This window comes from Fusarium redolens (assembly GCF_020744475.1).
Source record: "Fusarium redolens strain MPI-CAGE-AT-0023 chromosome Unknown BKA55scaffold_14, whole genome shotgun sequence".
Lineage (NCBI taxonomy): Eukaryota > Fungi > Ascomycota > Sordariomycetes > Hypocreales > Nectriaceae > Fusarium > Fusarium redolens.
In genome coordinates this window covers 622,724-646,753 of record NW_025763677.1, presented here as the reverse complement: position 1 = coordinate 646,753, position 24,030 = coordinate 622,724, and the positions used below count along the sequence as shown (strand labels likewise).

The window sequence follows — 24,030 nt, the reverse complement described above, 5'->3', positions numbered from 1 at the left end:
TAAGCTACCTCTACGAGGTGCTAGATTTGCTCTAGTACTTTTGGCAAATTTTGTGTACGTTCATAATAACATTTCAAACGTCTTGGGCAAAACTCATTCTCCTTGCTATCATCTTGGGATAATGTTGCTACACAAAAATTGAGGTGCAGCGCTTTGTCGCCTCTTCCCAGAATAAGCCTAGCGTCTTTCGCCTAAGCCGTCGCTTGTTACCCCTTTCGGTCTAGCGCCGTACTACAAAGAGCAGAGACTTTTTACCCGTTATCAAAATCTCAAGACGGTCAACAAAGAAAAATGCAGCGTCTTCGCCTTCCCCTCAACATCATTCAACGTCCGCGCACTCAACTTTTCCCCCTCACAACACTTTTCGCATCGCAACAGACCCCTTCTTTTCCTCTTTTCCTGATGGACGGTGGTTCAAGACGCCGCGGCGGTCGCGGCGGCAATCGTCGAGGTTTCAGCTCTCGTGGCGGCGGTCGCCCAAACCAGCCTCGCAATCAGCCTCGCAACCCAAAGCCTGAGAATGATTCGCCTGATGTAGAGATGGCTTCACCTTCGCCTGCGCCTGCGCCTGCACCGCTGACTGAAACTCCTACCTCGCGCCGTTTCGACAGTCTGTTGGAGAACAACAAGGTCAACCCTCTCATCGTGCGCACCATCACAAACGACATGAAGTTTGAGTTCATGACGCCCGTTCAAGCTGCGACCATGGATGAGCTGCTTCCCCCGAACCGCAGCGACTGTCTCGTCCAAGCGCGCACCGGTACTGGAAAGACAATGGCCTTTTTGATTCCTGCGCTGCAGACTATGATTAACCAGAACAGAGCTGCCGGTGATGGCATTTCACTGCTTGTTATCTCACCGACTCGTGAGCTTGCGCTTCAGATCTCTGCGGAGGCGAAGAGGGTTCTTCAAGGACTCCCTAAGTATCGCGTTCAGGTTGCTATTGGAGGAACGAACAAAGATCGTGAGGAGAGGGCGATTCTTGGTGGTTGTGAGATTCTCATCGCTACGCCTGGTCGACTTCTGGATCACATGTCCAACGAGGATATCGTGTACAGCATGCGTAAGCTCAACACTCTTGTCCTCGACGAGGCCGACCGTCTTCTCGACATGGGCTTCATGAAAGATCTTCGTGAGATTGTCAACCGTCTTCCCGATAAGACCAAGACCGACCGACAAGGCATGCTTTTCTCCGCCACCATCGCTCCTCACGTTGAGCAAGTCGCTGGCCTCGTCCTCTCACCGGGCTACAAGTTCATCTCAACCATTCCCGCCGGTGAAGCCAACACTCACGAGCGCGTTCCCCAATTCCTCGTCCAGGTTCCTACCTTTGCCGACGTTGCGCCCGCCATGGTTGGCTGTATTCGGGAGGAAGCTACACGCGGCCAGGCCTTCAAGGCGATTCTGTTCGCGCCTACTGCTGCCATCGCTGATTTCTACGGGCGCCTTTTGGAGGATCTTCCAGGCCTTCCCCCCGTTTCGATCCTCCACAGTCGCATGAGTCAGAACAAGCGTACAAAAATCACCAACGACTACCGAACTGCTCGCAGCGCCATTCTCGTGGCTACCGATGTCGTCGCTCGCGGAATGGATTTCCCCGGTGTCACCACCGTCATCCAAGTCGGTATGCCCGCCGACAAGCAGAGCTACATCCACCGTCTCGGCCGAACAGCACGAGCCGACGCTGAAGGACGCGGAATTTTGATCGTTTGCGACGCAGAGGATTTCTTCCCCAAGTACTCCCTTAAGGAAATCAACCTCATCCGCCGCGAAGCCGATCTTTCTCCTACCCAAGACGTCATCGAAGTCGCCGAGAAGATGGAGGACGATGATAAATCTCGCATTTATCAGGCTTGGCTGGGATACTACAACAGTCACCTGAAGGCTCTCCGATGGGACAAGGAGGCACTCGTTCGAATAGCCAATGAATACGCGCGCAAGGGTCTGGGATCACCTGATGTGCCTACTATTCAGAAGAGTACCGCTGGCAAGATGGGTTTGAGAGGTGTGCGGGGGTTGAACACGGTTGCTGATCGACCTCGTCAGAAACATGGTGCTCCCGGTGGACATGCTGATAATGGACGCGGAAAGCGAGGACGCAACTAGGGTTATGAAAAAAATGGCTGGTTAGGTTGGAGTTGGGGATATTACGACATTACAGAGATAAGTGTATTTGTTTAGATATGATGAGTGCGGCATAGACTTTTTAGACTGGACATGAGATGTTCGTGATAATCAAGACTCTGTTTACGGTAATTTGCCTTGCTAACAGATGGGATGTCAACTTATTCCAGCTTATAATCTCTGGCTTACTGGTCGGCTTTGTTAATTTTAAACGAGATGATATTCGGGTATTATTTGATCATAATATTTTATTGCTTACGGTTTGGTGCTATACGCAGTTACGACTTAAAATCCTCCGATTTTGCAGGGGCAGAACTTCTGCAGCCTGATCTACTACCCAGTGTGATGACCCGGAAGATCAATGGCCCGCTGTGGTGAGGATGCCTGCTAAATGCTGACGATGCTCACCTCTTTACCATCACACTCCCGCCATCTCTTTATGCTACCTATTCATCTATTTCTTCCATTCATACGAATTCATCCCATTGAACCAGTGAGACAAAAATGAATCAACAGCGGCTGATAGCAGAGTTCCTTCACCCAAAGTCTACCGCTAAACAAGACCCTTCACCCATCTCACCCCAATCCGGCAACAAAATGAGAAACACACCGCCACGAAAATGCAAAGTCCCCTCACGTCACAACATCGAAAGTGGCGCCTCCCCTTTCCTCACTCTCCCCGTAGAAATCCGTCTCTACATCTATCGCCATCTCCTCATCTCCCCAAACAACGCTGAACTTCACCACTGCTCTAAAAGTTTCCGCCTCATACCCAAAGAACCATGGGACTGCCCTCTTGCAATCCATCCCAAAATCCTTCAAACTTGTTGGGTGATTAACAAAGAAGCTACTCCGATTCTCTACTCGGAGAATGTTTTTCGGAGGGGTTATTGTTGCCCGCGCCACTATGTTGTTGGAAGAGGGCATAGGATGTGGCCGATTGGTGATACATCGCCTGTAAGCAAGGTTAATTTCGCTTATATCTCACGATTACACCTTTTTCGAGATTACGATCACTGGTTTCGTGATGGAGAGCTCAAGATCTTTAACGACGTTCCACATTTGAAAGATCTCGACATTCACATTGATCTGAACGATTGCGCCGACAAAGTCAACCTACAAGATCTTCAATACCAAACCCTCAAAGCAATCCGTCCAGATCTTCGATCCTTCAAAATAGAAATTCGTCTTGATTTCCACGAAAAAGCACATAACGACTGGCTAGCCAAATGCAACCGCAAAACTGAGAATTTCAGTCTTCATTTGGATAAGAAACGCGAGCTGGAGACATGGTTGGAACACGAGGGGTTGTTTACTCATAGACCACTTTTCTGGTGTTTCAAAACACAGCGCTCAGAGTGGTGCGGACCGTCATGTTACATTGGTTTTGCTTTTGATGACAAGCGCCAGAGGGATTACATCGATTTGCAGGTCTGGGATGATGGTGAGGGAAAGTTTGGGAGGTTGAAGACCCATGAGGAGAATGCGAGTTCGTTGGTTTTAAGGGGAATAAGCAAAAATGAGACATCTGGGGGCCTTTAATTAACGAATCGACCCGTGCTTGATGAGATGAGCGTCCCAAGATTTGAAGTAGCGTCGACGCCACAGTCAGTTCCCGTCATCACCGGATCATAGCGTAGCAGGGTACCTACGCGATCACTCACCTGTTCTGGTTTGGTGCAGTGTGATTTAACTTCCCGTTGGAATGATGGGCGCTATACTCATTCCTTGGTAAGCTCGTTGAAGACGGGATCGATGCGGTCCAGAATGAGGGTACTAGACCAAGAACGTAGTTGGACTAATCTTAGCGAGGTCTCTGTTAAAAACACTTGAGGGGGCCCCGGGAGTTATTTCCGTTTGTTCCTGTTTCTATCTGTCTTGCAGAGCCTCAAAATGATTATCTTGAGGGTTTTGTTTCTGCTCTGTTTGGCGGGTCTGGCGACGGCCTTTTCGCTTTCAGATGTACCGTCATGTGCAGTAAGTAAGCAGATTATTTACTCTATTGTGAGACTGACGGGTTTTAGATACCATGTATCCTCGAAACGATGGACTCGACGGGCGAGACGAACACGAATATCAGATCGATGTGCGATAACCCGGCTTTTCAGACTAATGTGTTGAACTGTGTCACCGGGGTATGCACTGCTCAAGAGATAAAAGGCATGCCTGATGGGTTATCGCTGTGTGTTGGTAGCTAATTCTGTGTAGGCTTCATTGACATGGGTCAAAAGCTATGTCAGATGCCGATGCAGGATAATCGACAAGAGTATCGAGCCACTATCATCGTATTTGCGACGCTGTCATTTTCTTTCATTGTGTTCAGGGTAGCCTCGAAGATCATCACGAAGAATACCTGGGGCGCTGATGACACATGGGCAATCATCACATTTGTATGACGACTCTTGGTTTGGCAATAACCCCGCTGACGATGGGCAGTTCATTTTGATACCGTTTACGGTATTTACGCTACTTGGTATGACCAGTTCATTCAGTATGTGTCTTTGCTAATCATTCATAGCAATACACCACGGAGTCGGACTCGCCGCACCATTGTTTACCAAGAATGACCTATCCAATGCCCTAAAGGTACATGATCAAGCTCAAACTTGGGTATAAAACTGACGATATCAATGTAGGAAGTGTTTATCCTTCATCTCCTCTATGTGTGCGGTCTTGCAGCAGCCAAGACATCGATCCTGTTCTTCTACCTACGAGTATTCCAAGACAATACGTTCAGAATCCTCGTCTGGATAACCCATGCTTTCAACGCCCTCTCAACAGCCATCATTCTGACTCTTAACTTTACGCTCGGACGATCTGTGACGTATCTCCTCGACAATGGCGCAGATTCAGTGAGCAATATGAATAAATACTCGAATGCTATAAAGATTGTCCTGGCGCACTGCGTGGTCAACCTGGCTCTGGATATATGGATGCTTGTGCTGCCCATGACGCAACTTTACAACATAGGGCTGAAGCTCAACAAGAAGATCAGTGTAATGGCCATGTTTGGCTTGGGTCTGTTGTAAGTTCATCAAGAACCTGACGGGTGAGGAAAACGTATATCTAACATGGTGGCAGTCTCACAGTAGTCAGCATCATCCGGACGACCTTTCAATCACAGCTCCTTGTTGATCCAGAAGAAGCGCGTAAGCCTATCTTGGAAAGTAACTTTTAACACCCACTGACAAATATCGAAAGAGACGGGCCAACAGCAAGTCATTCTCTGGGCATGTATCGAGACATACATGGGCGCGACAGTAGCATGCGTGCCTTCAACACGCCAACTTGTCCGGAAGGTGGTCTTGAAGATGAGAAAGCAGAAAGAAGGGCCATCAGGAAACAAACCTATTTTCATCGACAGGTCTTTGGCGCGGATATCGGATGAAGAAGATATGCTGACGTTGAGTGACGTTGGGGGATTGACGACTGTTACTGTGAGTAGTGGACGGACCGTTGGGATGGAGCATGAGATGGAGATTATTAACAAGGCAGATCGATGAGGTTGTGTGGACGAGCATTGCATACTAAAGAGCGAATCATTTTCTTGGGCATTATTTTATGATACCGATTTAATACCATGTACCTTGCACAAAAAGTCAGCAGACATGATCATGTTGGTTTTCCGAAACGCCGAGCCATGTCCATCGGAGTAACATCCGTTCCGTAGCACCAACTTTCACAGAACAAACGAGCTCACGTTTACCATTTCCAGATTAATATTAAAGTAATCTTGGCTTTTAAATAAAATACTAAAATTAAACTGTCAAAGACAAAACAAGACAAAGCCTGGGTGGATAAAGTGCAAAAACCGTCGGAAACAAGCATCGTCATTATTTTAGATCCACCAATTAGCGAAGCAATCAGAAAACTTGGCACATCTCGATGCAACTGACGTCACTGGCTGCGGGAAATATGTATTATGACAGAGAAAACGCGGGATATGCTCACGACCACGTATTTCCACTGCGAGCGGTGTGCAACCCCTAGGGGACTAATATGCCATCATTGTGCAACCCTGAAGACCCTGGATCGGGGATGAGACATATATACGCCGATGATCTGCGACTTGTTTCTTTTTGTTTACATGTCTCGGGTCGTTGGGCATCAAACTTACGCATTGATCTCACGCATTGGTAAAATTGCAATATCTACTGAGACAAAGAACTTGAGCAAAACAACATCGGCAAGATGAATTACGCCAACATGATTGAGGAGAAAAACCTCAAGGTAACTATCTCTCCTCTTATTTGAATGGGGTTTACGTGCTAATCCTGTAGAAAACATTCATCATAGCTACACTATGCAGCACCCTCGTCGGAACATTCACATCCTCAATGGGTCTCTGGGACCGCGTCAAAGAAAAGCGCAAGCAAGCCAAGCGCGACACCACACAAGACGAGGAGATAAAAAAGCTCAAAGCCCAAGTCGAGCAAAACTCCCGCGCCCGCGACGAAGTCGAAGCTTCCTTCCAGCGCTCCGGCGCCTTGATCAACCGCGAATTCGAAGATGGCTACCAACGCTACGGGCAGCGCTTTGCCATTGGAGATGTCATTACTGAGAACAAACTCCAGGCGCAGGTCATTGCGCTGCAGCAGACGGTCATCAACGTTCTCCAGGATGCGGTGTATAATGGACGGCAGCTTGATAGGGCTGATATGGCGAGGTTGATAGCGGCTAGTGATGCGGCGAGGGAGGGATCGTTGGGGGCGTTGAGACAGCAGCGGGAGAGACTTATGGACCTGGAAGAACCTGCGCTGCCGAAAGCGTTGCCGCCGCCGAAACGAGCATCGACTGTTACAAAGGATGATCCCCTTTATTGTCGCTACGCCCTCGATCTACAATACATCCCCGAACGACCCCTCGCATCGGCATTTGCACCGAGGGGTGATTGCCTCTGTCCAGCGTGCGATGTCTTTTTAGACGTTGAAGCAGACGATGCATGGGCTATTGGGAAAACAGCCACGCGCGTGATTACAGAACAAGGTGGCTACAAGCGAGAAATCGACGAAGAACTAGAATTCCACATCAGTCCACGCTTCGTCATCAAGTGTCACACTCCCGAGGGAGAATTCGCCTGTGTGCTCTGCAGTCGGTTCCGCGATGGAGATGTTTTGTGTCCGAGTGCTGATACGCTTGTTAACCATATTGGACGGGAACATACAGTTGCGGAGATGGAGAGGGAGCCGGATTTTGAGGTTCGGTCGCTTGATCTTGATAAGGTTAGGCCTGTTGATTTGAACAAGAGGATCATGCCGGCGAAGAGTGTTGGGTCTGATAGGAGGAGTTCATCGGGAAGGAGTGTGGTTTCGGGGAGGAGTGTTGTTGATGGGGGGAGGAGTGCGAGGGCGATGAGTGTTGATAGGAGGAGTGTGGATAGACGGAGTGTTTATTAGGCATTATTAGCATAGCGTATTCTGAGCGTAGTAGATTGTAGACTTTAACATCATGACATATTCCATTGATTGTGATTCTCTCGTGTTCCTTGATGCGTTTGTCACAAGGGAAGAGGCGATAAGAGCTTGCATGGTTAGGGACGTGGGGGACCTGCAATGCAGCGCCGATCTTGAGGCCCAACCTCATGAGGTTATTCAGGGATCATCCCATCACGCCTCACTCTTCGTATCGCGCGGTTTCCTTTCGTCCGAATACCGGTGTTAGTAAATCAAGACTCTTTCTATCACGAGGTACCAAATCTGTCAAATTGACTGCTGATAGACCGGCTGAATGTAAATCACTCTATATCAACGCCCAATGCTTGTACAAAATCTAACCCGTGCTCCAACTCAATTACCTATTACACCTCCTCAACAACCCCTCAATCTTACTCATAACCTCCGGAATCCTAAACGGCTTCGAAACAAGGTCATCCATGCCACTATCCAACGCCTTCCTAATTTGCTCATCCCTCACATTCGCCGTCACCGCAATAACAGGAACATGCTCCCCAATCATCCCCTCCCTCTCTAACCTCCTAATCTCCCTCACACACTCATAACCATCCATATTCGGCATCTCCAGATCCATGAGAATTACCGATAACTCCGACCCTCCAGCTTTGAAGAAATGCGTCTTTTTTAAGAATTCTAGAGCTTCGATCCCGTCGTTCGTGGCGCTTACGGTGCAGCCTGCTTTGCGGAGTTGGTTTACTAATACTTTTTGGTTGATTAGGTTGTCTTCGACGATGTGGACTGTTAGGGTGGTGGGGGTGAAGACGGCGGCGAGGATGCTTTCGCGACGGGTTCGTGCTGAGGGATTTGGGGATAGGAGTTGGACTGTCCTTTTGGTGGGGGATGAAGGGGAGGGTGTTTCGGTGAGGATTGGTAGGAGGGAGGTTTGTTCGTTGGGAGGTGATGAGCGTCGAGCTTGGATGTAGAAACCAAAATCGCTGCCTTTGCCGGCTATTGAGGCAACGCCAATGCGACCTCCATGGAGCTCTGCCAGTCGTTTTGAGATGAATAGTCCAAGGCCACTGCCACCGTATTTGTAGTGTGTTCGTGGACTGGCCTGCTTGAACCGTTGAAAGAGAAGTTTTCTCTCATCGTCAGTCAATCCACAACCCGTATCCTGCACTCTATACCGCACGTACAGACCCTCTCCAGACCCCCATTCATCAGATCCCACAACATTTCCAATCTCACCCCTCGTAGGCGCAAACTCAAATCCAGGAATGTTGTTAATCTCCGGTGGAGCTCTCGACACTCCAACAGCCACTTTTATCACCCGCGTTGCTGAAGGTGCAGTGAACTTGATAGCGTTCGTCATGAGGTTAATAAGAATCTGAAGAACGCGACTCGGATCCATGGCAACCCAATCAACAGCTAGCTCCTCAAACTCAGAACTGATATCGATGTCAAGCGTGATATCCTTCGCTAGCATTTCAGACTCAAACATCTTGACCACTCGCTCAACGATAGCTTGCGGTTGACAAACCACCGGTGTTATAAGCAAGAGATTTGAGTCAAGTTTTGAAACGGTGAGAATATCATCAACAATTGACTTTTGGTGCTGAACGCAAAGAGCTATTGTTTGTGAGGCGTCGAGGCATGATTCGATGACTTCTTGTGAAGCTGCGATGCCGTTGGTGCGACATGCCTGCATCGCTGAGGTAATATCATCTGCACATTGTAAGATCGCGCTTAGGGGGTTGCGCATCTCGTGGGATGTTATGTCGATGAATTCGTTCTGTTGACGTCGTGTTTCCTCTGCTTCTTGCAATCTTCGGTTCTGTAGACCTTGTGCCCATTTCAGATGTGAGATATCCGTTATCGAGCCCATGATTGACCTTAATGCGCCGCCAGCGGTGATTTCGGGGTAAGCTGTGACGAGAACCCAAAAGTCAATCGACTCCCCATGAATGTTGACGGGGTTTTCAAAGCTTTCTCGGAGTTTAACTTCTCCTGACCAAGGGAGCATATCCTCTGTAAGACCACGCCAGCCTTCTTCCATTATACTTCCCGAATTCTTCATAAGATCGGCCCATGACATATCGCCTTGAGTATCTCGGCTATGGCCAGTCATTTCGTAGAATCGATCATTTGCTTCACGAAGAATACCCTCTGGACTGGTGAGGAACATGCCCAGTGGCGATAACTCTGTCATTCTTCGAAGACGACTTGCTTGTAGGTTCAGTTGCTGCGTGAGTTCTTCTTTCTCTAGAGCTGCTGCTTCTGCTGCGTCGCGACCACGTCGGGTCTCGTCTTCGAAGAGGATGGTTGATGCTAGTGAAGTAGCAAGTTGGTTGTTGAGAAGTGTTGCAAAGGACATGTACCCCTCATCGTATGGTCTACGAGGGTTGACGCCCAGAACCAGGAACGCTAGTACAGTTTCTCCGTTCGTAGGTCGAACCGGAAAGATTATCGCCTCTGTACCAGCCTCCCCAAATCCTCGCCACTTGATACCCTGCATAAGATCTTCAGGTAAGGTCCCATCTCGTATTCTTACGAGCGTCGGCTCCCTCGTCCGCATCGCCTCTCGAAACGAAGGCACAAACCCCCGATAACTCCTCTTGAGATCAATCTGCTCCGGCGCAGCAGCATGGCCAAGCGGTATCCCAATCGTTCCCTCAAGATAACAAGATTTGCTCGAGATCGTGCTCCCCGACGAACTCGACTGTTGATCTGCTTCTTCAGCCTCACCAACAGAGTACAGAAGTGCGAACGGAACATCTCGGTGGTTATCTTCAAGACCATCCAGAACAGACATCCAGAAACTCTTGATACTCGTCGCTTTCCTCAACGACTCGCTGACCTTGTTAATCGTTCCCATGCGTCGCTGACTCAACACCATATCCGTCGTCTCAAACGGCGCATTATAAAACCCCACAATCCTCTCCGTCCCCCCATACAACGGCGTAAGCGACCAACAAATATGCGTCTCCTCCAAAAAACCCCTCCTAAACAACACCAAATCATCATTATCGCTCCTAAAACTCACACCCGTCCTCACAACCTCTTGCAGCGCTGAACCAAGAACATCCCAAGCCTCAGACCAAGGCCCCGACGCTCCCGTCCCTAGCATAGAAGGATGTTTGTTCCCAGCGAATCTAACGGCGTACGCTTCGTTGTATAGCATGGTCATGTCTTTTCCCCAGAAGATATTCGCGGGGTGCGGATTGTTGATGACGAGATTCGCTACTTGGCGTAGTTCGGGGGACCATGAGGACATGGGGCCTAGGGGTGTTGAGGACCAGTCTATGGCGCGCAGGAGACGGATGTAGGGTGACAAAAGGCCTTTTGGGTTGGCGACCGTCCAGTCTGCGACGGCTTTTTCGGGTTTGCCTAGGATTATGGAGCCACTGCTTGAACTGCCGGTGTTGCGATCTGAACTTCCCTTTGAATTACTGCCTCGCCACCATGATCTGAAGGGGAGTTTTCGCGGTGTAGACGCTATCAATGTTGCTTCCGTCGGCGTCATTTCCTGCGCCTCCTCAACATGACCCTCCTTCGCTTCATCTTGCTTGGGCGACTTTGAAACCTCTCCCTTTGGCGTATCCTGATCCTTGAGACTCGGCGTACTCGCTCTCGAAAGTGCAGCCGATGATAAACTCGCTGGCGTGTCAGGCTGCTGCCAAAGTCGATTCCCACTAATCAACCTCCATCTCTTCCCAACAGTCGACCCCGTCCAAAGCAAGCCCTTGTACAAAAAGAACAACGGAAACACATCCTTCGAATCGTCCTGCTTCGTAATCCCCGTAGCCCAAGTCTTGAACTCTGCATACTCACTCTCACTCTGCTCACCGCGCACAGCATCTAAGAGTCGCTCATGCGTGGCGAGTGCACTGTTGAAAAACACAGGCTGAATAGCCTTTGAGCGCAGTGGCGTTTCGTCATCAGGATCAAGATCGATGATAAACGTAGGTCGTGAGTCTGCGTTGAGAATGTCTCGAACGTTGAGCTTGTCAAGATCATCTGCGATGTCGGACTCCATCGTCAACAACGAATGTTGACGAAGCAAAGTTTGTATTCACTGCGGTATTATTTTGTGGGTTTGCCAAGGTGTCGATGAGCCATGACGTTGAGACTAGCCGAGATGATCTTCATGGAACCTACTGTAAGTTCAGTTAAGTTTATCTCCCGATATCCTTGCACGTCGTGATAGCCTCACCTGATCCGTTCTTTTTACCATCTATAACGTTATCATGCATGAATGTTATTGAACTTCTGTTATTAAGGAATCATCTAATATGGCTAGTCTACGGCAAGGCGCTTCTCACGATAATGCAGGATGAATTGTCAGGTTATACATGATAAACAAATGATGTGACGCCCTCCTTTTAGGCTCTTAGGCCGACGCTAAGATGCTAGCGGCCCGATCCAGATCTCGGGCTCCGATTTTTCGATCGGGGATTTGTTCAAGCATCAATTTTTGAGAAGTTGATCCGTATATCGAGATTGGTATCGGATTGTTTTTCCGATGGGAATTTCGGTATCGTTGGGAGTGATTATCTTATCGTACTCTGAGGAAGGCTGAATGTGATGTACTACGTAGTGGTTATTTTTAGTGCTTGAGGCTTGACGATTCAGCTGAAATCGCCCTAAGATGCGTCGTCGGCGGGTTTTCCCTTGTATTTCTTGGAACAATTGGTTATCTCCCATCGGAGATGGCTTGACATAACAGTAGAAAATTCGGTCGTGTTTCACTGGCTATTTAATCCTTACCCAAGCGGTTGTCGTAGAATACAGGCCACTCCAGGTATTCCGTGTAGGGTATCTCAGGAGCGAAGATGCATAAAAAACTCGAGGCTCGACCCAATTCCATGAAACTTGTCAATTATTTCCAAGTACTTGACGTCTCTATGCCACTTTGCTTATTCTTCTGATACTCATCACTCAACGCAGAATACAACGCCTTCACCCTATCAACCTCGTCGCTCCACCGCTTCCTCTCATCCCCATCCTCAATCTCTTCACCAAGATCCTTGACACTCTTGGCAGTAAAAAACTTATTCCTCTTATTATACAACGCCCTCCTCCCAACAGCCTCATCACTCTCCCCCTCAGCCCTCACCCGAAAAACCTCTTCCAGTATCTCAATATCATACGGAATAGCAAACTGATCGCGACTATCCTCATATGTAAACAGATAATACAACTCTTTGAAGCCAGACCACGTGATTCCGCTCAAACACAGACTGCAAGGCTCATGCGTTGCGAAAAAGATACAGTCTTCGCGGGGGTTCGGTCGAGATTTGGGATCGGGATATGTTTGTGTGTAGAATGTTTGGATGCAGTTAATTTCGCCGTGAAGAAGAGGTGAGGAGCGTTCGTTGTTTGTTGAGACGGTTAGAGGTTTAAGGGTTTGGGTTGAGAGGATTGCTGCGCCGAAGACTTTGCTGCCTGAGCGGACGCCATCGCTTGTCAACGGGACGATGTCGCGCTCGACTGTTTGGAGAAGTGCGGCGAGAATCTCTTGGGGCTTCTTGGTTGCCATTTTGAGTTTGCGAGGCAGAATTGAAGCCTGCCTGACTTGAGAGGACTACTCATCGTTCAAGTAGACTTTCTTATCTGATAACTTCATCGAATATCGGGGCTTCCCGATTGAGACATTAAAGGGTCCAGACCCCGGCACGCGGCGGCACCCGCTCTATACGCTCAGTGACATGTCATTGGTAGGTTCAGTGTCAGATTAAGCAGCATCTCACCGAAGGATTATACTGATTCAGCTTAAATGAGGATGTGCAAGAGTGTACGTCATGAGTAAGATTGGTAATTCACGCTTTACTGCTTGCAAGCCGTGAATCTGACACCTCCAGCCACCCCGCATCATTGTCGATCCGAAACTGCCGGGAGTAAGCATAGCTTTCGAGATGAGGTACAAAAGGATGGTTGATCGCCGTCTGAATTGACTGGACCATCAATCCAACAGTATATCCTCTCACTCTCATATCTACAGATAACTCTCTCAACTCAATTCATCGACAATGCGTTTCGCTTTAGCTCTATCATGGCTCCCCCTCAGCCTAGCCCTCCATCTCCCTGAATCTCTCGACCGCCGCACCAAACATAAACCCATCACAGACTGCTCAGCAGAACAAGTCATCGACCTTCTCAAACTCGAACCCAACACCGAAAAAGGGTACTTCGTCCAAACCTTTGTAGACCCGACAACTGTCCCAGGAACCAATCGATCCATCAGTACAGCTATTTACTATCTGCTCCAAGGTTCCGCGGGCCAATCTCTCTGGCATAAACTCGATGCAGCCGAAGTTTGGCACTATTACGCCGGTGCACCGCTTGTTCTGTCTCTCTCGAAGAATGATGGTTCTTGTACGAGGGATCATGTTATGGGAAATGATCTTTTTGGTGGACAAAGACCTCAGGTTGTTGTTAAGGCGGAGGAGTGGCAGAGTGCAAGGAGTTTGGGTGATTGGACTCTTGTTGGGACTACTGGTAAGTCGTGAGATGATATTGAATGAGTGGGGAGATGAACTAACGTATGATAGTTGCACCGGGATTTGATCTGGCCGGACAGGTCTTGAAGCCAGAGGGATGGAAGCCCAAGTCGTGTAAGAAGCCCCATTGAGGTCCCGGTGATTTTCGATGGACTCAAAACATACCATAGGACAGCTAGCAATCTTCTACTTGTTCAATAAATACATCTTTAGTTGGTAAACAAATAATTGATACTTCTCTGATGCAGTAATACGTAGAGTTTAGGTGAACTAATAAATATGTACAAGAATCGAACAATATATAATCCCAACGGCGTGAACGAAAGCCAGCCAGGTAATCGAGAAGCCATGAATGACTCAACGAGAGAATCTAGGAAGCGTAGGCAAAGGCACAGAAACCGACACATGCGCATCATCCTTCCTCTCATCTGACGACGCAACCCTCACCATCTCACAGTCCAAGCCACCGTGAGTATTAAAGGTCTGAGGACTAGACTCATGCACGTCCTGTGCAGAATAAGTAGCGTTTCTAAAAGCTCGTACAAACCATGGCTTTCTTCCTGGCGCTTTCCAGGTCCAATATTCTTTCATGTCGTAGTTATCTGGTTCTAGTCTACCGTCTGAAAGACGAACTGTTAAAGCGATCATGAGGTTGATGGCTGTGTATAATAACATGCCGCTGATGGCTGCTTAGCTGGGGAATGGGTAGAAGGGGGTGGGGACTTACGCGATGATGCCGTAGGCTACGCTGTATGAGAACGGGACGAAGGCGATGACGACAAATGAGGGAAGGGTGTCGCCTATGTAGCGCCAGTTGATCTCTGTGATCTGACGGGTCATCATGCATCCAACCTAGGGAGTATCAGTCCAGATCCAAGCAGAACGCCATCTCACACTTACAAGAATGAGAGCAGGGCCAGTTGCCCACGGCGGCACAGATGAAAAGATGGGCCCAAACATGATTGACAAAAGAAATAAGAAACCAGTGGTCATAGCTGTGAGTCCCGTGCGTCCTCCCTCAGCAATACCAGCACCGCTCTCGATAAAGGCTGTAACAGGTGAACAACCGAAGAGGGCACTGATGGAAATACTGATTGCATCACAGCAGTATGCTAGAGTTGATCGAGGGAAGTCTCCATCTCGATCATTTACAACACCGCAGAAGCGGACCATGGAGAACATTGTCGCTGTTGCATCAATGATATCGACACTGAGTCTGTTAGTGAGAGGGAGAACAGAGTGGATGGAGGACTTACTAGAGAAATGTGAAAAGCGCAAGGGCAAATTGAGTACCATGTTGACCGACGTCCCAGTCTAGAGCATTGAGGGTATGTTTCATGGGGTTAATAGAGACCACTTTGCGGAAGAGCTCGAAACGAGAGTCTCCTTCTGGTGTGTGAGGGAAATATGTAACGGCAGTATCTCGTCTGCTTCATGTCAGAAACACGTAAAGTCAGCGGGAATTGTGGGTGACTTACGGCCATGAGAGGATTGAAACAAATGCGATACCAATTACGAAAGCGTATTTGACTCGGAAAGCCATGAGATACGTCGTCAGTAGACCACCAGCAACAATAGCAGTCCATAGCTACCATTCTCGTTAGCCAAACTCTTCATCGATCTCAGTCTACTCGCCTTCGGACTAGTCATTATCCCGCCCTCACACATCTGAGTATCCGGATTGATCATATCAACAGGGCATCCAGCAATAGCCAAAGGCGTTGCGTTATAACCCCCAGTGATAGCACCAATACCAGATCCGTAAGACAAGCCGATCTCAGTCAGAAAAAGACCAATACCAGCTCCAGTTGCAGATTTTATGGTTGACGGTATCAGTTTGACGAGCCATTGTCGCATACCTGTTAGTGCAAGGAATACAAAGATGAGACCTTCGGTGAAGACTGCTGTTAAGGCGACGCCGTAGGGAATACTGCCTGAGCCATTGTAGCCTACTACTTGGAAGGCGAAGTAGGCGTTGAGGCCCATGCCTGGTCTGTTTGCTGTTAGATAAGTGAAGTGTTTGGAGTTTGATACTTACGCAAGGGCTATAGGAAGGTTGGTGAAGAGACCAAAGACAAGACTTGCGAGTCCAGCGATGGCCGACGTAGCCGTGACGAGATCTCGCCTCACCTCTGTAATCTCATTAGTCCTCTTCTTCAACGAATCAATCCCAGAGCTCACCCTCTTTACATATCGCATAACTATCAATCTTATCACAATCAATCCTATTTTTCTCATCGCAAACACAAGGCCCACCCGTGTGCGAAAGAATCGAAGCCTAAACCTCATCAGCACACTTCTCCCACTCTCCCTCACAAACTTCTTACATTAACAGCAATGATATACGTCATAGCCGCAAAAGTCGTCGCCCCAGCACGAACTTCTTTCAAGAATGTCGTCCCGTCGATCTCTCTACTCTAAGGGCAGGTTAGTAAGCGAAAGCTTTTGTGACTGGAATGAAACATACGTGTCTACTGCCTTGTAGCCTGAAGAACCGGCCAATGGAGGAGGTTGCGACACGCCTGTTGAACCTTGTAGCTAGATCTACCGCGTGGTTCTTCATGATTGCTTCTAGACTTTTCTTTGTGAAGATTCTTTGTCGGTCACAGACACTGTCCTTTTCACTTCAAAGGGGAGTTGCACATGAATAAGAGAAAGGGGTGATAAAGAAATTATAACGCATCCAACAATGGTTGGCACCTCGCTTTGACATCTTGCTCTGCATGATTGCGTCTCACCATTAAGCCACGCGAAACAATACTGATCAATAAGAATCAGGGTTACACGCCAACTTATTTTAGCGGGAGTACCGAAACCGGCTCGGATGTCCTTGTGAAGTGTTACCCGGGCTGTTGGTGAGGCTGGCTGAGGAACGCTAAAAGCCACGCCAACCATGTGGTTTTGTCTCTTGAAAAAAAAGAAGAAAAAAAGCAAATGTGGTTGGACATTCTCAGGTACGAGAGCGAGATTGATGGGGTAAGACTTTCGATAGTTTGGCGAGGGGGAAGTTAAATCGTGTGATTCTCGCTTCTTTTGTGGCTTCTGATAAATGAGAGAACTTATCTCGACCATCTAAGAGATGGCGATTGTGTCTTGATGTTGGGTGTAAGAGTGACGTGAACAACCTCCAAAATGTCAGTGCAATCAATGCACTAGACCATGTGCCCGTCCCTCGGACCCCGTTCCGTTAATCCAAGGAAATAACAATAGAAACAAGATCTGATCTGATGTGTCAACCCACAGACCCCTGAGCTGTATTATTTGCTACCCTCCGTCCCGCAAGCCACAAGACCGAGAACCCAACAATGCGGAAAAGGTTGCAAATGTTGAACTCGTGGCTAGTTCAGCCTGTCAGGGCTGGAGTTATCGAGATTCCAGGTGGGCTAGACTTGGGTTGGGTTGGGCTAGTTGACGTCCCCGCAAATGGTCTAGAACTCAAGCCACGATATGCGAAAGTGATGCTTTGAGCTACTGCTTTCTCGGCATTGGTGTGAGGTATTTGATCCATGGTACGTGCATTTGATTCCCGCCTGGACCAATCGTGGTCTTGTTAAAAGTCTCGATGTTATCGTGAAACTACACGAACCGAGTGTTGTATGTGCGTAGCAATCATGATGAGACTTATTCAGGATGATCAAACCATGAGCATAAATGTACTTGACAAACTTGCATTGAGTAATCTCGTTGCGTAATTCAAAGCATTGGCATGCTGATTGTCAAAGCAAACAATGGCATCTAAGTTATGCTCAGCCAGTGCACAAAGACGTCCGATAGCCGCAAGCCACTCCAACGCCCAGGCCGCGTCGAGACCCATGACATGAGGTGATCCGCCTATTCCCCTGCATGGGCAAGCTGATCGCTCTCCCCATTTTAACACCTTTGGGTGGTTTTCTCAGTTTCACAGAACATTACCCTTTCAATTCGGGTAAATCGTAAGCTATCGTACTCTTAATCTCACCAATGAAGATAGCGCCCTTCGCGTAAATAACCACTTCTCTTCCGTTACCCATACCGCATTCCCAGTCTCTCGGATCTCTCATTCCGCCCGCCACTTCGCTATTACACTTCCGCAAATCCCGTTCTCACGAGCCTCGACACTCTCCACAAAACGACAAAGTTCAGCCTTGCATTCGCCAGCTGCAAGCCCGCTTCCTCCCATCGAACCAATCGCCTGGGTATTGTCTCTCTTGTTTAATTTCGTATGCAACCCTCTTCACCCCTGTCCCCTGTCCCCGTCAATTTTGCACTGACTGTTGTCTTTTCAGCTGAGCATGCATGAAACCATGGCTCGGTCCTCATTAACAAAACCAGACGCAGCGGCAGAGTCCTCCACCCGAGACCGCTTCTACTCCATCCTCCGAAAACCAGCATCGAACCTCGCCCTCCGAATCTCAGACCTTGATCGATATCGCCTCAACATGTGGGAGGTCAGTTGGGCTGCTCCAAAGGAGTCGAGAAAAGAACATCGTGAGAATAAAGCGACAACCGCGACCAAGACGAGATCGATCTTCAGTCGTGAATCTAATTCTTCGAGCGAGATACCTTCGTTTGGGAACTTTTACAAACGAAAGAATGCTGAGCGGGGGAATGACTCTATGTCGTCGACGTCTTCGAAAGCGAGCGCTATGGTGGGGAATTATGAGTTGGAGGCAGATCAGGCTTCGACCTTTTCGTCGGGGAGTGAACAGACGACGATCAACATGGCGAGGGTCGTTGACCTCAACGCAAGGCGAAATGGGCAGATTTTGGAGCGCTCTCAAGGTTTGCGACAACGCGCAGTGGTTATTCTTCTTATGCTAACGTTTTGATAGAGGTATACGTTGGGGATAATACGCTTCTTCATCCGCCTTCACCAACACCCACATCGTCATCTTCACGGTGGGATACAGAAACGCTTGAGCGTGTTATTTTACAGCCATGGCCTCTCATTCAAGCTTTGAGCGATGACTCGTTTGTCGCGCGAAGTACGGAAGCGACGACATCTCAGCGTACATCCTACGATACACCGTATCTCATCAATTGCGGTGTTACCATAGTGGCGACACCGAGTATCAAGTCTAAGCATCGCGCCCGCTCACCAAGTACTCAGTAAGACTTCACATTCTCTCACAGCGATCATACACTCACCTCATTTAGATCTCAACCTCAACGTCCACAGAGTAGTAGATCACCAACCAAAGCCAAGACCCCACGACGCATGCCATCATCTACAGCCTCACTAAGAGTCGAAAGCAGCGATGGCTGGCGACCTCCCGAGGATTGGGCATGCACACCCACTGAGCCTTCATTTCAATTCCCAGACGAACCTGTTATCGAGCCAGAGGCTACCATTCCCAAGGAACTCAACGCGATGCAGTTGGGTGTGAAGCAACTTGCCAAAGAGGATAACATGGTAAGACTTCTTCGTCTCACTGAGTCGCAGGGCGTCAATGATCCGCCGAATTCATGTCAGGATCTGGAGGTTGAGAAGATGCAGTGGATGCTCTCTGCTATGTTCAACATGGGCGGACCTGAGTATTCAGAGATGAATGATGATGATACTGAAGATGAGTCGTCGGATCCACCGAAGAGGATTCTTGCTCTTTATGAAACACCTGGTAAGTGAAATAACTCACTCTCTCATCTCACTTAACTAACATCTCTCAGCTGTCACTTCATACCTCGCTGCCGTCAATCACAACAAACAGGTTTACCATCTCTCCGCAGCACCATTATCACCCACTTCCTTCCCCAACATTCATCCTGTCCTCACACCAGTTAGATCACCCTCCGCATTTCCCGTCGCCCCATCTACCATTGAAGCCGTTCACTCATTACGTCTTCCTCTCGCTATGCCATCACAAGATATCCCCGCACTTTTACGAAACATTCATCGATGTCTTGAGCCTGGTGGTTCATTACAACTCACCATTATCGATCCCCTCCCCGTGACTAACACTCTCGGTCCCCTTTTACGAGCGTGGATCGAAGATCATCTGCTCTTCAATCTGGAAGCTAGTTTCCGCTGCACAAACCCAAGCAAGCTCCTCCCTCTCTGGCTGAATGGTGCATCACTCCGTGTCGATCCTGATAGTATTGAGACGACGCCATTCTTTGCCATTCCTCTTGACAATAGCCAGCTTCAGTACGTGAAAGAAGGTCACATATCTGAAGAGGGTCTGAGACAAGAACTTCGTAATCTTGTGGGGCGTATGCTCTGGATGGAGGTTTGGAGAGAATACATCGTCGCTGAACGTTGGTGGTGGGAAGATCCTGAGATTCTTCAAGAGTGCATTCAGCATCAGACGACATGGGAATGGAAGCTGATTGAAGCAGTCAAGGAAACCTAATAATTTTATTTGTTTTTGGTTGTAAATTGTTGTTTTACGGAAGGTCTAGATAGCATTATACCCTTGGAGCCTTAATGATGATTACAATTGATGGACCTGAATGCTTTCTATGTGATGCCCTTGCTTTGTATCTCAAGCCCTGGCGCTGCCCAGATCCTTATGCTCCTCCAACCCATCCGTCTGTCTCAGTGTCTCCACCAATCTCTCGATCCTTCCACTTCCATCAACAGTCGCGAAGAGAAAGACTTCATATTTAGATGGAGGTTTGTTGGAAAATTCGGCTGTAACAAAATGGCGCTCGGCAAGTTGGTTACCTTCGCGAAGGAAGTGCGTCACTTGGACTTTAATAGCTGTTGTAACTTGGCGTAGATGTTGAATATGTTCGACGAACTCCCGAAAGTCGATATTCTTCCCATCAACAACCGATGTGTAGTCTGGAGTGAAGAGGCCTTCAAGGTCGGCTCGGGTGGTTGCTGGTTCGCCGATAAAGATACTCTCAAAGCCTTTTTCGTACTTGTCGAGTGAAGATGTCCAGTCAACGTGAGATGGTGTAGAAGTCATTGTGTGCGATGCAAAGATCAAATCTTCAAGAAATTAGTCTGATTCTGATGTAGTGAAGGTGCGGTTGGGAATAGCACAAAACACAACCGGCTGAGTTGACGTCTTTTATTAGAAGGCATCGCCGCGGACTCATCTCCGAACCCCGCGGACCTCCGACGTCATCATCCCGATTCCGGAAAGCTATCACTTGGAGACTCGGACGAAAAGCTAAATAGCTCATCAAGTTATTTCTGAACAGGGGGGGATGTGCTTTTTAACCGTGGAAACTGCGCGAACCCGCGAACGGCGACATGGCGAAGGTACTGTTCTAGAGTCCACTTGTTGCTTGCTGTCTCAGGTTGGTGATGGTATCCGGTAGCCCATCAGGATATTTATGGCCTGCGATAAAGTGGTAAGTTTATTGTCACAGTCATTTGCCTTATCATTTCTGAGCATAAAGGAGGAAAGTATTGTACTTCTTTCCTCGTTTTCCAGCCGCAAAGTGCTTTGTTACACTTGTTTTTCTAGTTCTTATGCCGTACCACGCTTAGAAACACGTTAGGCTTACATGGAGGAAATGAAGAATTAAAGCCAAAATTAAAAAAATACTAGGCAACAAACTACGACTTTATGCGAGGATGTATGAAGGATTAATTCTACTTATAGTCGTGATTTAAAGTCTTGATCTTGATAATGCAGATATCTTTACTTAATGGTCAAAAGAAGTGAGCTCTCTATTAATGCTTTCGTTAGAGGGATACAGTACAATGGGGGATCTAATGACAAGAGTCACGGCGGTAGGGTTGACGATAAGCGACTGCCTACCAATAGGATTAGCTCCAACGAGCTGAAGTGAACTCCTTTGAGGTCTTGCACTAACACGACCAACCCCACTTCATCTCAAGCGTGAAGTCGTTTAACCACTCTCACATAAAAAGACCAGCGGCAGCCACCATCTACATATTCCCCTCATCGCTCTCTGTTTCTCCTCAACTCTCTGGATCAAGTTCATCATACAAAGAAGAAAGCTAATCCGATCTCTACCGAAGATGCGCGTCTTAGGTCTTCTCGGCGGTACAACCTACAACGCAACCCTCCTCTACTACAAACAAATAAACGCCTATGTCCAACACCATCTCGGCGGAGGCCACTCCTCCAAACTCCTCCTTCACTCCTTTGACCATGCCGAACTCTTTAATTTCTTCCAAGCAGGCAACTACAACGAAGTATCCCGGCAAATATGCACCGCTGCAAAGAATCTCAAGTCCATCGGCGCAGAAGCCATCGTTCTCTGCGTCAACACGAATCATCGCTGGGCAGAAGATATCGAAAATGCAACGGGCCTTCCACTGCTGCATATCATTGACTTTACGGGTGACGCTATAGTTAAAGCGGGGTTGAAGAAAGTTGCGTTGTTGGGAACGCAGATTAGTATGGAGCATGATTTTCTGAAGGGGAGGCTTGAGAGGAAGTTTGGGGTTGAAGCATTTGTTCCGGAGAGGGAGGCGGCGAGGAAGAGGATGGATCGTGTCATTTTTCAGGAGTTGTCTTGTAATAAGGTACTGCCTGAGTCAAGGGAGTTTTACTTGGATGAGATTAGGAAGATGTTTCAGAGGGGTTCTGAAGGTGTTATTTTGGGGTGTACCGAGTTACAGATGATATTAAAGCCGGGGGATGTTGACATGCCGATGTTTGATACTGTTGAGTTACATGCGAAGGGAGTTGCTAAGTGGCAGCTGGAGGGGTAAAAGTGTTCATAACTGTTGGATCATCTGATATCATAAAGTGAAATGCTGCCTCATTGCAACAGCGAATTTGAAAAGAAAAATAAAAAAATACCGATAGTTCTCATATTTGATCATCATGCTTTCGGCCGTAATGTAGTCTACTCTAATAAGTTCTTTCTGCAACACATTTTGCGCTAAAAATCACCATGCGTAGGCATCTTTGATCTCCTATTTGTTAAGAATGGCAGACCAGTCGTACTTCTTGGCCCATTCCTCCCAGCTCGTCATAGGGCAGTCAATTCCCGCCTGCCAAGTCAGCATCTGCCCAAAAATCGCAAGAATGAATCATCACATACCTCACGAATATCCTTAGCTTTCAACAGCTTCATACCACCATCGTATCCTGGATCAGAAGTGTATGAGAACATGTATCCTGTCTCAATACCCGCCTCTCGATCAGGTGTAGCGGCTGTCATCTCATCTGGCGTAACCTGGCGATACTTGACGGGGACCTTATTAATGCGGCCCCAAGTCTCAATCCACTCCGGCCATGTACATGTTGTTCCTTCGGCCATGTAGGCCTTGCCTGGAGGCATTTGGTACACGGCATAGGTGAAGTTGCCTAGATCTCCAACCGGGTCGAGATGAGGGACGAGACTGTCGGGGGAGGTAGTGAAGGACATTTCAAAGGTTCCATCAGGGAGCTATTTCTTGTCAGTATTAATCCATGATAGGACATCCGATGAACGCACCTTGTTCATGTATGAGTCGGGAAGAATGTTGAAGCTGGTGTAAAAGTAGCCGGTATGAATGCACGACGTCTTAGCCGCCAACTCGGGATACTTCTCATCAACATAAGCCGGAAAAACATCCGCCTTCGCATCAAAATGATACAACTCCTTAAACTTCCCCCCACTACACTTCTCAGCCTGACTCAGCGTCGAGACCAAAAACCCATTATCATCAAGGCTATCAACCACGGTAGCAGCTGCATCCACAATATTCTTTCCCTGCTGCACCTCAACATTATACGCAAACTTTCGACAAGAAATGCCCTCCTTCGCAGCCTGCTCCCGACAATCAGGTCGAAAAAACGGCTCCCAGTAGTTGGTCACGCTGAAGATGGCGTTGGCACCGGAAAATGCTTTCTTGAGAGTCGAGACGTCATTGAGATCAACAGTCACGACTTCGGCTCCCGCCGATGAGAGGGCTTGGGCGGAGGGTGAGGTGGTGTTGCGGGTCAAGCCACGCACTTTGAAGCCCGCTTTGAGAAAACGACGGGCGACGGAGCCTCCTTGGTTGCCTGTGGCGCCAATCACGCAGATGAGTTTGTCGTTGGCCATTGTCTTTGTATGTCTGTTGGCTTGTGAGGAAAGAGGAGAAGGGAGAAATTCGGTGAGTGTTATTTCCTTAGCCG

General features: G+C 48.3%; 12 protein-coding genes across 12 annotated transcripts; 7 read left to right on the top strand and 5 right to left on the bottom strand.

Moving 5' to 3' along the window:
- Positions 1-280: 280 nt before the first annotated feature.
- On the top strand, positions 281-2,340 carry BKA55DRAFT_577014 (P-loop containing nucleoside triphosphate hydrolase protein). The gene has a single exon (XM_046193553.1). The coding sequence runs from the start codon at positions 292-294 to the stop codon at positions 2,104-2,106; it is 1,815 nt and encodes a 604-aa protein (XP_046045895.1). The 5' UTR covers positions 281-291; the 3' UTR covers positions 2,107-2,340.
- Positions 2,341-2,628: 288 nt separating this feature from the next.
- Positions 2,629-3,666, top strand: BKA55DRAFT_519550 (uncharacterized protein; the record flags this gene model as incomplete). Its single annotated transcript, XM_046188351.1, has 1 exon — positions 2,629-3,666. The coding sequence occupies one exon, from the start codon at positions 2,629-2,631 to the stop codon at positions 3,664-3,666; it is 1,038 nt and encodes a 345-aa protein (XP_046045894.1).
- A 351-nt stretch (positions 3,667-4,017) lies between these two features.
- On the top strand, positions 4,018-5,627 carry BKA55DRAFT_519854 (uncharacterized protein; the record flags this gene model as incomplete). The annotated part of the gene is made up of 6 exons (XM_046188369.1): positions 4,018-4,101; positions 4,453-4,597; positions 4,643-4,710; positions 4,761-5,149; positions 5,206-5,273; positions 5,326-5,627. The coding sequence occupies 6 exons, from the start codon at positions 4,018-4,020 to the stop codon at positions 5,625-5,627; spliced, it is 1,056 nt and encodes a 351-aa protein (XP_046045893.1).
- A 703-nt stretch (positions 5,628-6,330) lies between these two features.
- Positions 6,331-7,520, top strand: BKA55DRAFT_596711 (uncharacterized protein; the record flags this gene model as incomplete). The annotated part of the gene is made up of 2 exons (XM_046195982.1): positions 6,331-6,354; positions 6,405-7,520. 2 exons carry the CDS (start codon positions 6,331-6,333, stop codon positions 7,518-7,520), a joined length of 1,140 nt encoding a protein of 379 aa, XP_046045892.1.
- A 293-nt stretch (positions 7,521-7,813) lies between these two features.
- Positions 7,814-11,852, bottom strand: BKA55DRAFT_577005 (uncharacterized protein). Its single transcript, XM_046193552.1, has 2 exons — positions 11,731-11,852; positions 7,814-11,671 (listed from the first exon to the last, which is right to left on the bottom strand). Exon 2 carries the CDS (start codon positions 11,551-11,553, stop codon positions 7,915-7,917), a length of 3,639 nt encoding a protein of 1,212 aa, XP_046045891.1. The 5' UTR covers positions 11,554-11,671; positions 11,731-11,852; the 3' UTR covers positions 7,814-7,914.
- Positions 11,853-12,396: 544 nt separating this feature from the next.
- Positions 12,397-13,056, bottom strand: BKA55DRAFT_519404 (cytidine deaminase-like protein; the record flags this gene model as incomplete). The annotated part of the gene is made up of 1 exon (XM_046188341.1): positions 12,397-13,056. One exon carries the CDS (start codon positions 13,054-13,056, stop codon positions 12,397-12,399), a length of 660 nt encoding a protein of 219 aa, XP_046045890.1.
- Positions 13,057-13,546: 490 nt separating this feature from the next.
- Positions 13,547-14,148, top strand: BKA55DRAFT_693635 (RmlC-like cupin domain-containing protein; the record flags this gene model as incomplete). The annotated part of the gene is made up of 2 exons (XM_046199942.1): positions 13,547-14,015; positions 14,069-14,148. 2 exons carry the CDS (start codon positions 13,547-13,549, stop codon positions 14,146-14,148), a joined length of 549 nt encoding a protein of 182 aa, XP_046045889.1.
- An 84-nt stretch (positions 14,149-14,232) lies between these two features.
- On the bottom strand, positions 14,233-16,670 carry BKA55DRAFT_577003 (permease family-domain-containing protein). Its single transcript, XM_046193551.1, has 10 exons — positions 16,485-16,670; positions 16,345-16,434; positions 16,199-16,295; positions 16,056-16,149; positions 15,653-16,010; positions 15,496-15,605; positions 15,274-15,444; positions 14,918-15,227; positions 14,745-14,869; positions 14,233-14,696 (listed from the first exon to the last, which is right to left on the bottom strand). Exons 1-10 carry the CDS (start codon positions 16,578-16,580, stop codon positions 14,375-14,377), a joined length of 1,773 nt encoding a protein of 590 aa, XP_046045888.1. The 5' UTR covers positions 16,581-16,670; the 3' UTR covers positions 14,233-14,374.
- Positions 16,671-18,237: 1,567 nt separating this feature from the next.
- BKA55DRAFT_621196 (uncharacterized protein) lies at positions 18,238-20,440 on the top strand. Its single transcript, XM_046196775.1, has 4 exons — positions 18,238-18,778; positions 18,829-19,105; positions 19,154-19,614; positions 19,664-20,440. The coding sequence occupies exons 1-4, from the start codon at positions 18,289-18,291 to the stop codon at positions 20,344-20,346; spliced, it is 1,911 nt and encodes a 636-aa protein (XP_046045887.1). The 5' UTR covers positions 18,238-18,288; the 3' UTR covers positions 20,347-20,440.
- BKA55DRAFT_577001 (uncharacterized protein) lies at positions 20,441-20,957 on the bottom strand. Its single transcript, XM_046193550.1, has one exon. The coding sequence runs from the start codon at positions 20,905-20,907 to the stop codon at positions 20,479-20,481; it is 429 nt and encodes a 142-aa protein (XP_046045886.1). The 5' UTR covers positions 20,908-20,957; the 3' UTR covers positions 20,441-20,478.
- A 702-nt stretch (positions 20,958-21,659) lies between these two features.
- Positions 21,660-22,697, top strand: BKA55DRAFT_577000 (Asp/Glu racemase). The gene has a single exon (XM_046193549.1). It carries the CDS (start codon positions 21,936-21,938, stop codon positions 22,632-22,634), a length of 699 nt encoding a protein of 232 aa, XP_046045885.1. The 5' UTR covers positions 21,660-21,935; the 3' UTR covers positions 22,635-22,697.
- On the bottom strand, positions 22,698-24,030 carry BKA55DRAFT_576999 (uncharacterized protein). The gene is made up of 3 exons (XM_046193548.1): positions 23,366-24,030; positions 22,970-23,317; positions 22,698-22,919 (listed from the first exon to the last, which is right to left on the bottom strand). The coding sequence occupies exons 1-3, from the start codon at positions 23,954-23,956 to the stop codon at positions 22,842-22,844; spliced, it is 1,017 nt and encodes a 338-aa protein (XP_046045884.1). The 5' UTR covers positions 23,957-24,030; the 3' UTR covers positions 22,698-22,841.